This window comes from Liolophura sinensis, chromosome 6, assembly GCF_032854445.1.
Source record: "Liolophura sinensis isolate JHLJ2023 chromosome 6, CUHK_Ljap_v2, whole genome shotgun sequence".
NCBI lineage: Eukaryota > Metazoa > Mollusca > Polyplacophora > Chitonida > Chitonidae > Liolophura > Liolophura sinensis.
Genome location: NC_088300.1, coordinates 31,190,657 through 31,203,109, shown reverse-complemented (window position 1 = coordinate 31,203,109; position 12,453 = coordinate 31,190,657). Strand labels below are relative to the sequence as shown.

Below are 12,453 nucleotides of genomic sequence, written 5' to 3'. Positions count from 1 at the left end.
CTGAAGTTGTGCATGTATATGATCATATCTGTTTAGGTGGACAGTTAAGGAGAATTTCTTGTTGCATACCATATTTGTTAATTGTAGGTTCTATTTGCTATGAACTATTGTGCAATATTCAGTCTATCTTTATACAGTATATAGATCTAGATATTTTGACATTTAATACCATTTTCCTCCTTATGCATGCAAGACCGCTCAGCAAGATGGTAATGTTATGCATCCTTAGTACCACATGCAGTACTAAAGACCTCACATTACTTATCGGTACTTGAGACTTAGGAATTGAAATTCTTTACCTACTTGGCTCTTAATGTTATGCTTACTACTCTTTACTCCCTTACCCCTCCCTCTTGACCCTCTGTCTTTATCTCCATGTTTGTCTTCTCCGTTCACCAGACGTGACGTTTTACCCATGCCATGTGGAGGAATATTATCAATTTACACTTTTGAAACAAAATCCTATACATTATTTTAATGTGAAACCTTACAGAATAAAGTTAACCTTGTGAAAAAAAGTCTTCTGTGGTGTTTTTGATGCATTTATATTTTCTGTTCAGTATTAAATAATGTGCGAGATGGCCTACAGCAAGGCAGCATTGTTAACCCTTAAAAATATGTTTACAGTATCAAAAAACCTTTAAGGTGGTGTGTTCAAATCCAGCTCAGGACACAAGTTCAAGGCCTTATTTCACAAAACTTTAAAAATACATTTTTGGTGACATTTCATCTAAACCACGGCTGTGGCTCATGCTGGCTTCCTTTCCGTCTGTAGGTGAGAACGTCTGTCAACAACCTGTGGATGGTTGTGGGTTTTCCCCGGGCTCTGCCTGGTTTCCTTCCCCCATAATGCTGGCCGTCGTCGTATAAGTGAAATATTAGAGTACAGCTAAAACACCAGTCAAATAAATAAATAAATAAATATATCAATCAGTTATTCAGGCTTTCTCCATGCATGAAACAAACTGAGATACTGAGATGATGAGCACTCTAAAAGAAACTATACAAAAAAATGAAGTAAACCAAAGTTTATTGTATTCTTTTGTCCACAGGCATAAATTTGTTTGTTTGATTGATGTTCAAGTATTTTTCACAAGTACAACGTCAGTCAGGAAGAAATGGCAAGGGCCTGGCATTAACCACTGAAAAACCACTGAATTCAAGTTTAGCTGCAGCTGAAGTTTAGCAAGAACTGGATTTGAGTCAACTAAGCAACTGCCTGCACCCTGGCCCTCTCAATGCAAATAACTCTAGCAATGCATTTAATTTGAATGAAAAGAAAAATAAAAGTCAACTCTTTGGTATACTTAATTGGTAAACGTTAACAACAACGTTGCAAAACTTCAGGACACAGTACCTATAGATTGTATTCTGGTGTATTCTATTATTCTAGTGTTGCAAATAAAAAGACACAAAGATGCCAAATGTTGCAATTCAGTTGTACATTATTTGTGATACCTGGGAACGACTATTTCGTTACAAATATAAGCGTTTTTTGGTTTTGATTTTGTTTAGTTTTGTTTGTCTTTGGGATTTTTTATCAAAGAGAATGTGGTGTCCAAGATATAAATGCGTCTTTCTCCCATCGGTAATATTATACGCTTTGCGAAAATGACTTGACGGTCGGAGCGGGTCCCTGGGATTAAGGTTCATCCCAGAGGGAACTCTTCTGTGTTGTGAGGCGAGTAACATACTATCACACTGCCCAAGGTAAACATAAAAGCCAAGTTACAAAGTGGGACAGTATAGTTTTAAGGAGGGTTGAGCTGTTAACTTGTTGTGTCATTGCATGGTGCAGCAAGAAATCAACATGCCATTCTACTCAGATTTGACAGAATTGATTTCAGATTTCTCATTTGATAATCTGAAATCATTTTGTGAAAATCATTACATCCTGCTCTCCGGCCTCCTTTCGACTGGTGAGTGCTCTGGTAGTACGTCGTGTACTTGGGATCAAGGTTGTTACAGACAGTATGACAGATGATGATGATACGCAACTTTAAAGCTGCATATCTAAATTGATAATCAATAAGTGTGCAAGAACTAGTGTTCCTATTTGATTTTGATATATATATATATATATATGTGTGTGTGTGTGTGTGTGTTTGTTTTTTTTTTTTTTTTTTTTTTTTGATTGGTGTTTTACGCCGTACTCAAGTGTGTAGGCCTATTTGAAGAAATAGAGAAAGATCCACTGGTGAGGAGAATTTACAGAGGAAAAAAAGTAATAAAACGCCTTTTTAACTTTCTACATTCTGTTATATTCCAACTGCAGTTTCAAACTTCATGTTATTTTCAAGGAATGTGAATATGAATGCCCATCGAGGTCTTTATATAGGATATGTGTTACCAGTAACTAAGGAACATGTTACGTACATGTCAAAACAGGCAGTGGTTTGGTTACATGGCATAATACATGGATAAATTGTTGCTGGGAACAAGGTCGTACATGTATAATGCTGTTAAGCAGCAATCAATTGAAAAATCAGTATCTAAGTGTTTATCTTCAGGGCGACAAGTGACGATGCATCTTTATTAGCATTGAACGGATGACCCTGTGGATAATCTGTGACATAATATTTGTACATATACAACACATATCCTATATAAAGACCTCTGTGGACATTCATATTCATATCCCTTGAAAATAACATGAAGTTTGAAACTGCAGTTGGAATATAACAGAATGTAGAAAGTTAAGAAGGCGTTTTGTTAAATTGCCCCGAACGCTGAGATTATCATATATTAAAAGACAGCTGATAATGATGATGAAATATGAAAATGTTTGATTCTACCACCTGCACCAATTTGCCCTAATATTCTGGTGGCACTGGCCTTGGGCTATTTTTTGAACTATAGGCCTACCAATGCAGGAATGTAGCCTACTTAACAAACTAATTAGTTATCCTTGTAAGCTTTATATATACTGGTAGCGTACCTAGTTTAGGCTACTGGTATATTTAGATATAATGTGATCCCTGTGACAGAGGCATGGCCCATGTCAAGGGCTGAGGCCATGTGAAGACGGATCTAAGTTGCTTGTTGGCCGTGTGTCCCAGATATTAACTTTCCACAGGTCAGTATAGTAGGCCCGGCCCTGAAGTAAAGACATAGTAAACACCGGATACACTATTAATTGCTGTATTTATTGTAAGTCTGAGTATGTTGACTGTTGGTTGAGGAATATTTGGATACACCATATTCTTGGCACATACAAATATTCCTCAACCAGCAGGCATTGTACTCAGACCAGTATATAACTGTAGACAACTCCTTCCCCCCTCCCCCCCCCCCTCACACACACACACGCACTTGTTATTTCTGATGTAATATCTCACCCAACTGCACGTATGCACATCCTGAGCAAAGTATGTGCATATGTGCACTTGTACATATTTCTCGTTCTTAATGATACGTTAGATTTCCAGTAATCTTAGTTAGATTTTTACTACATGTGCATATATACTAGTATTATAACCTATAGACCAATATTCAGAACTCCTATAGTATATGATACATGTAACATGGCGACATAACAGTTGCTTGGTTAACAGAGCATGCTGGTAACAGATCTCCTGAGTAAATACATGCACCAACACACCTATCGTGATAACGATGTTAGATTGTCGGGAAGAAAGGAGTTGGGTATGGGGTAGGGGGTAGGGGTGAGTGTATCAAAACTAACACATTTGCATGAATGGGTACCATGTGCTGTATTTAGGGTAGATATTCAATTGTATGTCAGGCTGTATATAGAGACAGATATTGAGAGTTATGCTAGAGTCCCAGAAAAAAATTAAAGGCTTATTGTCCCGATGGTACAGGTATATGTGTAGTACATATGTGTGTTTGGGTCATCCTATATTAAGGTATCTGTCCCTGGACACACTTGGGTGCTCTGCCGGTAAATCTGCAGTTGATAAAATTTAGCTTAGCCTCTGCTTGGCTTGCACACAACAACCAAACAGTGGCAGTTCTGTATTCCTTTAAAAGTACATTTGAAGACAAAAGTCCGAGTTTTTTGTTTTTAATTACTAGGCTGAACATTTTCTTTTTCCTCTTATTTTCTTCAGAGATGCCTGGTGGTTGGTGTGGTATCAGGTGATAAACTGAACATACTCTTATGTACAGCTTAAATAAGTCAGTCTGATAAAATAAACTGTCAACCAAACATTTGTCTTTTGAAGCTATGTTCTGTATTTTTCAGCTGTTGGGTTAAAATTGTTGCGCACCTATTTTGTTGGAGGTGTGTTTCGCAGTAAAGCTCGCCTGGATGGAAAGACAGTCGTTATCACAGGAGGTAACACTGGCATTGGCTTTGAAACAGCTTTGGATCTGGCAAAGAGAGGTAAGTATACTTTTAAGGAACTCTTCCACGCTCACAGTTATTTTCCAATGTTTTATTGGCAAATGTCACTTTTTATTACTCATTCTGAATGCAGGGAACTTTGTTTTGCCATACATCTGGGTTGCCACAGCATTTCAGCCTAGAATATGGATCTCCAAAATTATTCAGTTTCAGCGGTTGGCCATACTCATTTTATGCTATTCTCCTGACCTTGTGGTCAGTGCACATGAACTTTTAGTCAAAGGTTGGAGCCAAAGGTCATATTTACTATAGGTGTTATCTGTAATTGTCAACATCTCCTGTCTGAAACTAGAACCTGATTTGTTAGTTATCACAGAACTATGTCAGAGTTTTGCCCACAAAGAAATCATGTTTTATATTGCATTACAACTTATTGCAAAGAAAAACATTTTCAAATGCATATTACATCAGGAAAAAGAAAGATAAATTGAACATGTGTGATCTTGTCAACTGGTTTGGGTAACAAAACTGCAAAATGATTTTTTATTCTTTCATTTTGTAACACATTTGTAAATGAGATGCATTGTACATATAATAACTTTATATTTACACTTGGGTGTACTGGTATTTAAATAGCATATATTTTTGTGCTACAACTCTGACCTTGGTTTTCACCGAGCTCTGCCTGGATTCATCCCACCATAATGCTGGCCAATGTCGTATAATTGAAATATTCTTGAGTATAGTCAAATAAATAAATAAATAAATAAATAAATCTGACCTTGGATAGGGAATTTGCCCCAAAGCTCTAACTCTGTGTGGAGACGATGAGAATAAGTAGTTGACAAAGTATAGGTGTCCACCAAAATGGTGTGCATATCTGTACATCACCGATGGAAAAGTTTGTCACTAACTTCCCAAAGGTCCGTGGTTACGCTGGGCAGTCCCATTTCTTTAACCCATGGAAAATCATAGTCATTGTACAAGTACAAAATTCTTGAGTGTACTATTAATCAACATTGAAGTCAATCAAACTCTGTTCGACCACCATGTTTGTTCAGGAGCACGGGTAGTCCTAGGCTGTAGAGATGTGACCAGAGGGGAGGAGGCGGCCAAGAAAATTCGACGAGCCTCAGGAAATGGCAACATCATCTTCAGACGGCTAGATTTGGCCTCGTTGGAGTCTGTGAGACAGTTTGCCAGGGAGACATTGGCAGCTGAAAAAGACATCCATATTCTTCTCAACAACGCTGGTAATGACATTGATAATCACACTCCTTTGTATTTGCATGTTTTCGTTTCATTCAGTGTTGAGCAGTGGATACACTGATACAGTCCAAGACACTTATAGTGCAAGGGTGATTTTACAGTTAAAATGAGTGAAAAAAAATATCATATTTTCGCATGCTGCCTTGTTTTCAATGGTTTTTTTATACATTTTTGTGCTCTGTGCTTTAATAGAGGAATAGTTTTCAAGGGAAGCTACTCTGGTTTTTCTTGTGTCATTAACTTCAGCTGTGGTAAATTACCTCCCTTAGATTGGGATGAGTCCTACATCAATTTCACAAGTATTTGTCTACCTTCAGCATATACAGTCAACCTAAAGCATTAGCTTAGAACGTCACCTGTATTGACTGGTATGTTTCTTTTACTACCTGCTCCTCCAGGTATCATGATGTGCCCGAACTGGAAGTCTGTGGAAGGTTATGAGATGCAGTTTGCAACTAACCACCTGGGTCATTTCCTATTGACAAATCTCTTGCTGGAAAAGATAAAAAAATCAGCTCCAAGCCGTATCATCAATGTGTCATCACGGGCCCATATACGTATGTCATTCCTATTTAATTATTGCATTATTGCACTGCTCTTGGTGATAAAAAGCAGCCCACAAAGCACGTACATGTACACGTAAGGCCATTTGCACATTGGCACTTTAACATTTGTTGAATACCATTTGACTTTCACTAATATGGGATAGTCACACATGGATAAGTTTGTCAGTGACTTGCCAGAGGTAGATGGTTTACCCCACGACTTCAATTTCCTTTACCCATAAAACTGACTGCCATTGTGCTTGTTGAGGCTATGATGTAGGGCCTACTGAGGCTATGATGTACGGCCTACTGAGGCTATGATGTAGGGCCTACTGATGGCCATGATATAGGGCCCACTGAGGCTATGATGTAGGGCCTACTGAGGCTATGATGTAGGGCCTACTGAGGCTATGATGTAGGGCCTACTGATGGCCATGATATAGGGCCCACTGAGGCTATGATGTAGGGCCCACTGAGACTATGATGTAGGGCCCACTGAGGCTATGATGTACGGCCCACTGAGGCTATGATGTACGGCCTACTAATGTACATTTACATATTTTGTATTGTCATGTTTTAATCTAAGTTATTGACATGGTATTTTGCATCTCATGTATCTAGTACTCTTGTTGAGAATGACCAGCATTTCAGCGATAATGTTCCAAGTTACAATCAAGCCAAGGCAAATGAGTGAGTGCATATAGCCAGTGCTCCTATTGAATGTTTTTTTTTTACAGGTGGACAAATTAATTTTGATGACATAAATTTTCAAAAAGAGTATCACCCTAGACTTGCGTACTCTCAGAGTAAGCTGGCTAATGTGCTGTTCACAAGAGAGCTAAGCAGAAGACTTGAAGGTAAGAATGGCTGATGGTCATTTCTCTCTGTTCAGTTCATATATGGCTCTATGAGTATAACTATGCTCTGAGAATGGAACAATTCTTATGGCTAGGTTTCACAAAAACTTGATCCGGCTCCAATATATTTAGCTATGCATGAAGTATTTTTCTGTAGGCATTGTCACCAAATATAACATTTGCTCTTAGAGAAGACATTACTCTGTCATCAGATGTGCCATTTGTTGCCAGGACTCTGCACAGTTTTCTCCCAACCTGCCCATCGTTGCATGTGATATACTGTGTATTGCTATTCCTGAGTACAGCATAAAACACCAATCAAACATAACATTAATTATGTAACAAACGTTGTTCTAACATCACACATGAGTTGTCAGTCAGGCGTTTGGCAGCGCCATAAGTGAAGGCACAGTAGTTGAAGAGGCAGAAGCTGTCCTAAAAAATATCAGGGGCATAATTTGTAGAAATGGCATATAAAAGTGCCTTTTTGTGTAGCGTTGAAAGTTTCTATTTCGTCCAGTTAAGATACTTCAGATGGGTTAGTTAGACCATTAAATGTGACTTTAATTTACACTTTCTTGTGTACTTTAAGACTGGTCTTAAGGCTACACTTGCAAATAGTTCTATACATGTCTGTGTATGCATTGTTTCCTTTCTGCTGGATGGCTACAGGAACTGGTGTGACTGTGAATGCCCTTCACCCTGGCATGGTCAACACAGAACTGGCCAGGCACATGTCTGAGGCAGGCTACCACATGTGGGCACTTTATCCCTTATACCCACTGCTGATGCTGGTTTCTAAGACACCTGAACAAGGAGCACAGACCTCCATATATGCTGCTGTCTCGGAGGAAGCTGGAAAAGTCACAGGCAAATATTTCAGGTGAGGTCATCTCTGTCAGTTGCAGGACAATTGTTTGAAGTTTCATCGAAATAGTTCAGGTAAGTCTCCTTCTGTCAGGTGGAGGACAGTTGTTTGAGGTGATTCGTTTAAGTGTGGGTTCGGTAAATATTCAGGTTTCAGGTAAATATTTTCAGGTGAATCTCCTTCTGTCAGGTGCAAGCAAATTGTTTGAGGTGAGTCAGTCAGGGTCAGCCAAATTTCAGGTAATTATTTCAGGCGAATCTCCTTCATTCAGGGCAATTGTTTAAAGTTAGTCATAAAAGTGAGGGTTCGGCCAAGTTTCAGGTATGTGTAAATACATGTATTTCAGGTGAGTGTGTTGTTTGTGTCAGGTAGAGGGGAAATGTTTGAGGTGAATCATAAAAGACGGGGTTCTGCCAAGTTTCAGGTATTTGTAAATACATGTATTTCAGGTGAGTCTGTTGTTTGTGTCAGGTAGAGGGGAAATGTTTGAGGTGAATCATAAAAGTCAGGGTTCAACGAAGTGTCATGCTCATGCAAATAGTTCAAGTCATTCAGTTTTATTATGATTTTGGCAAATACTTCTATACTTGTAGGTTTAGTAGGTTTTTGTTCCCTTTTCTGACAATTGTCTCACATCAATCCCATACTTGTCTTCGGTGTTTCTCAAAATACTTCAAATGAATCTTTACAGAGTTCTATCAAATGAAAGACTTCAAGTGAGTCTTTTAAGGGACAAAGTTCTGTATAGTATCAAACAAAAAACTTTCTTGAGTCTTTAAAGGGACAAAGTGCTGTATGGTATCAAAGGAAATACTGAAAGTGAGTCTTTACAGGGACAGGATTCTGTAAGGCCTCCTGTAAACGGCATTTATGCTTTCTGCTTTTCATTAGTGGATTTATAATTTATACAGTTTGTATTGTAAATGTTGAAGGATGTACAGGTTAACTTGTATAGCACACATGTTAATATTGTATCTCCTTAAACATTGTCTCTGTAGTGACTGTGCATTGAAGGATCCAGTGCTTCCAGAAAACTCTGAAGAAGTTGAGCGACGTCTTTGGGACTTGAGTGAAGAAATGGTGGGCCTGAAAACTCATTAATTTGGGTGGTGTATCCTGGTAGGCATGGTAACATGTAATTTATGGCACAGAAGCCACTTTCACAGAACTTATAAGTCTGGTTTCTTGTAACCTTTTAGTAAAGGACATCTGTTGTTTAAAGCTCTATATAAGGTGAGGTGTTTTACCTAGAAAATAAGGAAAAATATGAAAAAAATGATTTCCAAAATTTTGTGACAGTGGGTCTGGCATGTTAATTTTTGTTTACATGCAATGAAATCTACCTGTTACCTGTTTAATGAAATCGCATTTCAGCTGGTTTGCAAATGTTTCTGTGTTCACTGCATATCCATAAATGTTTTTTTAGTAATTTTAGTAAACAAAGAATATATTATAACCAGGTCTGATCTCTATGCAAAATTATTACTTGCATATGTGGTTGTTTTTCACTTCATCTCATTTAACTGGAAAGAACATTGACAAAGTAGAATTTGAGATGATACTTTGATAGCTGATGGAAGATTTTGAGGGTAAGATGACGTGTATACATCAGTGGATATCTTGCCATTGACAGAATTATTGGTCTACCTTTTGTTAGTGGTACAAAGAGGTTTATTGTCCCATATCACTGCTGCATCAGTACAAGCAACATTTAATCATCTTGTTTTGGTGTAAACCATAATGTGTACAGAAATCCGCTTGCATAGTATTGTTCACTACTAAATTCATCATGACAGGTAAAAAAGAAGAGTGAAGAAGTCATTGGTTTGAATTTGTCAGTAAAGTACAGTGTTCATAAGTATTAGAGACAGGGTGTGCACAGTCCTTGAATCTCCTTTAAAGTGCTTGAAAAATACAATTTCATTTTCAAGTACTTGAAATTCCTTAAAAAAGACAAATATTCCTGGAAAGTACTTGAAAATCTTAGTTTGTCCCAAACTTAAATATTGTCTGCTGACTGCCGAGTCTGTATATCGGGAGCTCGCTGATAATTCTCCCATAATCAGGGCTTCCGCTGGCACTCGCCATTGTCGCAAATTTGGAACAAGTTTTTCAAATGGTGATAAAATTTGAAAAAATGCGAATTTTGGCGACAAATTTATTTACTTAAGAAAGAATACAAACCTTATACAAAATCTACCATGATAGTTTTCTGGGGTTTTTAGCAGATTTTCGCAATTTTTCTTATGAAAATAATCCACTTACTTTCATTTCAAACGGCCTCATCTCGGCGAAACAACACAGTTGTATGGCAATTACTTGACAGAAATCTACGAAAGGGGGTTCAGCATTGTTTCAAGTTGACTAACATTAAATAACACTTGAAACCCTTTTTGTTAAATACGAATGAGGATCATGGCATTTTTTGGGGGATGCCTTTCATCGCCAATTGTGAAAAAAAAAAAAAAAAAAAATTACATGTATCAAGGGAAATAAATCAAGGTAGCGTTACACCTGTAAATGAAGTTACCTCTCATGAAAAATTTAAAGTTTTCCACGTAATAAACTATTTTTTTTTTGGATCCGAAATAAATTAAATGTTTCAGAATATGTGCCATGACATAAATGTGTATGCCGTCTGGTTTTCTCCTGTCAGACTGTGTTACTCCAATGTACTGATCATAATGTTGCAGTTAAATAAACTGAATTTACAAATTAATTTTTTAACAATTTCTTCTGATGGAAGCAATTGTTCTAAATGTAACATTTGATAAACTCCAGATATATCTGAAGAGACCAAACTGATTCTAGCAGCTACAACAAGGCAGATAAAAACGAATTACAGAAGGAAACCTTTTTTTTTTTTTGCTTACTTAGTGCTTAATTCTTACATTACAAAAACTTACTGATTGTTCTAAGCTACACTTAATACTTGCTGTTAGGTATGTTCATGTTCATTGTTGAACCTTCCTTATTTGCCTCACTTTGCCATTAAGGGACAGCATAGAGCCACGTACGGACATTCTGCTTGGGTGAAAAAATTATGAAAGAAATAGTGTGAGCAGAGTTGAGCTGTGAAAGATGAGTGTAATAGATGTGCTAGTTTTAACAAGTATGGTCTATCCAATAAGAGATGTGAAATTAATCTTCAGGTTTAAAGGAAGTGATTTGTGCGATTCATTCAAATCATTTCTAACCACTCAGGTAGTATCTAGCTAAATAATAAAACAACCCATACAATTGAATTTCTTTTTTTTGGCTGTTGATGTAAGCCTTCAGCGATTTTCTACCATGTTGTTTTTAGTTAATGTTCATGTAGTCTTACATAAAGTTAACTATTTTTATAAAAACACTTGTTGAAGCTCAATATAAAAAATAAATGCACAAAACTAGCACAAGATTGTTTGATGTTGTTCTGTTTGAAAAACTACAAATTGAGCAAAATGTTTAGATGATTTTGTTATTGTTCAGTGAATAAAATATTATTCCAGGTCTGGTGCTTTATTGGAAACATAATTCAGCAACCACATGTACATTAGTTTAATTATTAAAGGGTATACAGAATGGTTTATGATTGGCTACTGTGTGAGAAAGGTAAGTCAAGGTTATCTGTGGGCTGAGCTGAGTTTTAGGTATGGCAGACATGTGGTATCAAGCATGACCAAAGTTAGAAGATTCAACCCAGGAAACCCCCAATTCCACTATCAGCCAATCAGCGTCGATTCTGTATCCCTTTGAAATGCAGTTATTCTGTTATTAAAAAGGTTTTTGAATTTGGTTAAAATTTTTGTTATTTGTATGCTTTTTATCCATTTCTACAGTGGCATTTTTTATCTGAAAGTTTTCCATGAAAGACATTTTTCTGTAATGAGGAATCCAGCCATTTCTCCTTCTCATACACATTATAAGAAAAGAGTACTTCTGTATTGGAAACACATGTGATACAGTATACCTGTCTCTTCAGTGTAAATTTTGGAATGAAATAGTTACCAAGTGAGGGCAACTTTTGTGTTTAAAATGATACATGATCTGCACATTTGTCTTTATCAAATTACATAAATTATTATTATTATGGGAATGAAATGTTGTTTAAGGAAATAAGATAGCCTGACATAATTGTTATTATAAACAGACATTGTTGATACTACAGGTATCATTAAGCAACTCAAATATAAACTGAAATGAAAAAATAAACTAGACATTCCACGGGATTCTAGTGTCATTCCCAGCTAAGTCCCTTTGTAAACTCTGCCCTGGAAGCTCCCAGTTCTCAGTATGTGATGATGACTATGTTTTTACAAGTGATACAGAATCAACAGAAATACCTCACCAAACAACACCTCAGTTGTTGTCTATAGCTTTTTGTATCCTGTAGCATCAACAAAATCATACATATACTTTTTAAGTTATTGCTCTGCACTGTACAGATACTACTTTTCAATTATTGAAAGATATGTTATTACGAGTAGAGACTACATTAACTTACCCTGAAGACAAAAATAAAAGGAAGTCGCCAAAATATATAATATCTGAAGGTGACAAATGTAGTTACGCAGCTGTGATCAGTTCCGAAAACGTATTGATTGAAGATTCAAGATTGATTAA

At 36.9% G+C, this 12,453-nt stretch overlaps 1 protein-coding gene across 1 annotated transcript; it reads left to right on the top strand.

Annotated features, from left to right (window-relative positions):
* The first annotated feature begins 1,715 nt into the window (after window positions 1-1,715).
* LOC135466345 (retinol dehydrogenase 13-like) lies at window positions 1,716-9,573 on the top strand. Its single transcript, XM_064743779.1, has 7 exons — window positions 1,716-1,919; window positions 4,208-4,348; window positions 5,371-5,562; window positions 5,977-6,135; window positions 6,861-6,980; window positions 7,653-7,863; window positions 8,847-9,573. The coding sequence occupies exons 1-7, from the start codon at window positions 1,790-1,792 to the stop codon at window positions 8,947-8,949; spliced, it is 1,056 nt and encodes a 351-aa protein (XP_064599849.1). The 5' UTR covers window positions 1,716-1,789; the 3' UTR covers window positions 8,950-9,573.
* The last annotated feature ends 2,880 nt before the right edge of the window (window positions 9,574-12,453 follow it).

What these genes read in the sequence shown, in the direction of transcription:
- LOC135466345 (XM_064743779.1), top strand. Translation starts at nt 1,790, where the DNA reads ATGGTGCAGCAAGAAATCAACATGCCATTCTACTCAGATTTGACAGAA. An exon ending in CTCCGGCCTCCTTTCGACTG is followed by an intron (nt 1,920 to 4,207) that starts GTGAGTGCTCTG and finishes TGTATTTTTCAG; the next exon opens with CTGTTGGGTTAAAATTGTTG. An exon ending in GTCATCACGGGCCCATATAC is followed by an intron (nt 6,136 to 6,860) that starts GTATGTCATTCC and finishes TTTTTTTTACAG; the next exon opens with GTGGACAAATTAATTTTGAT.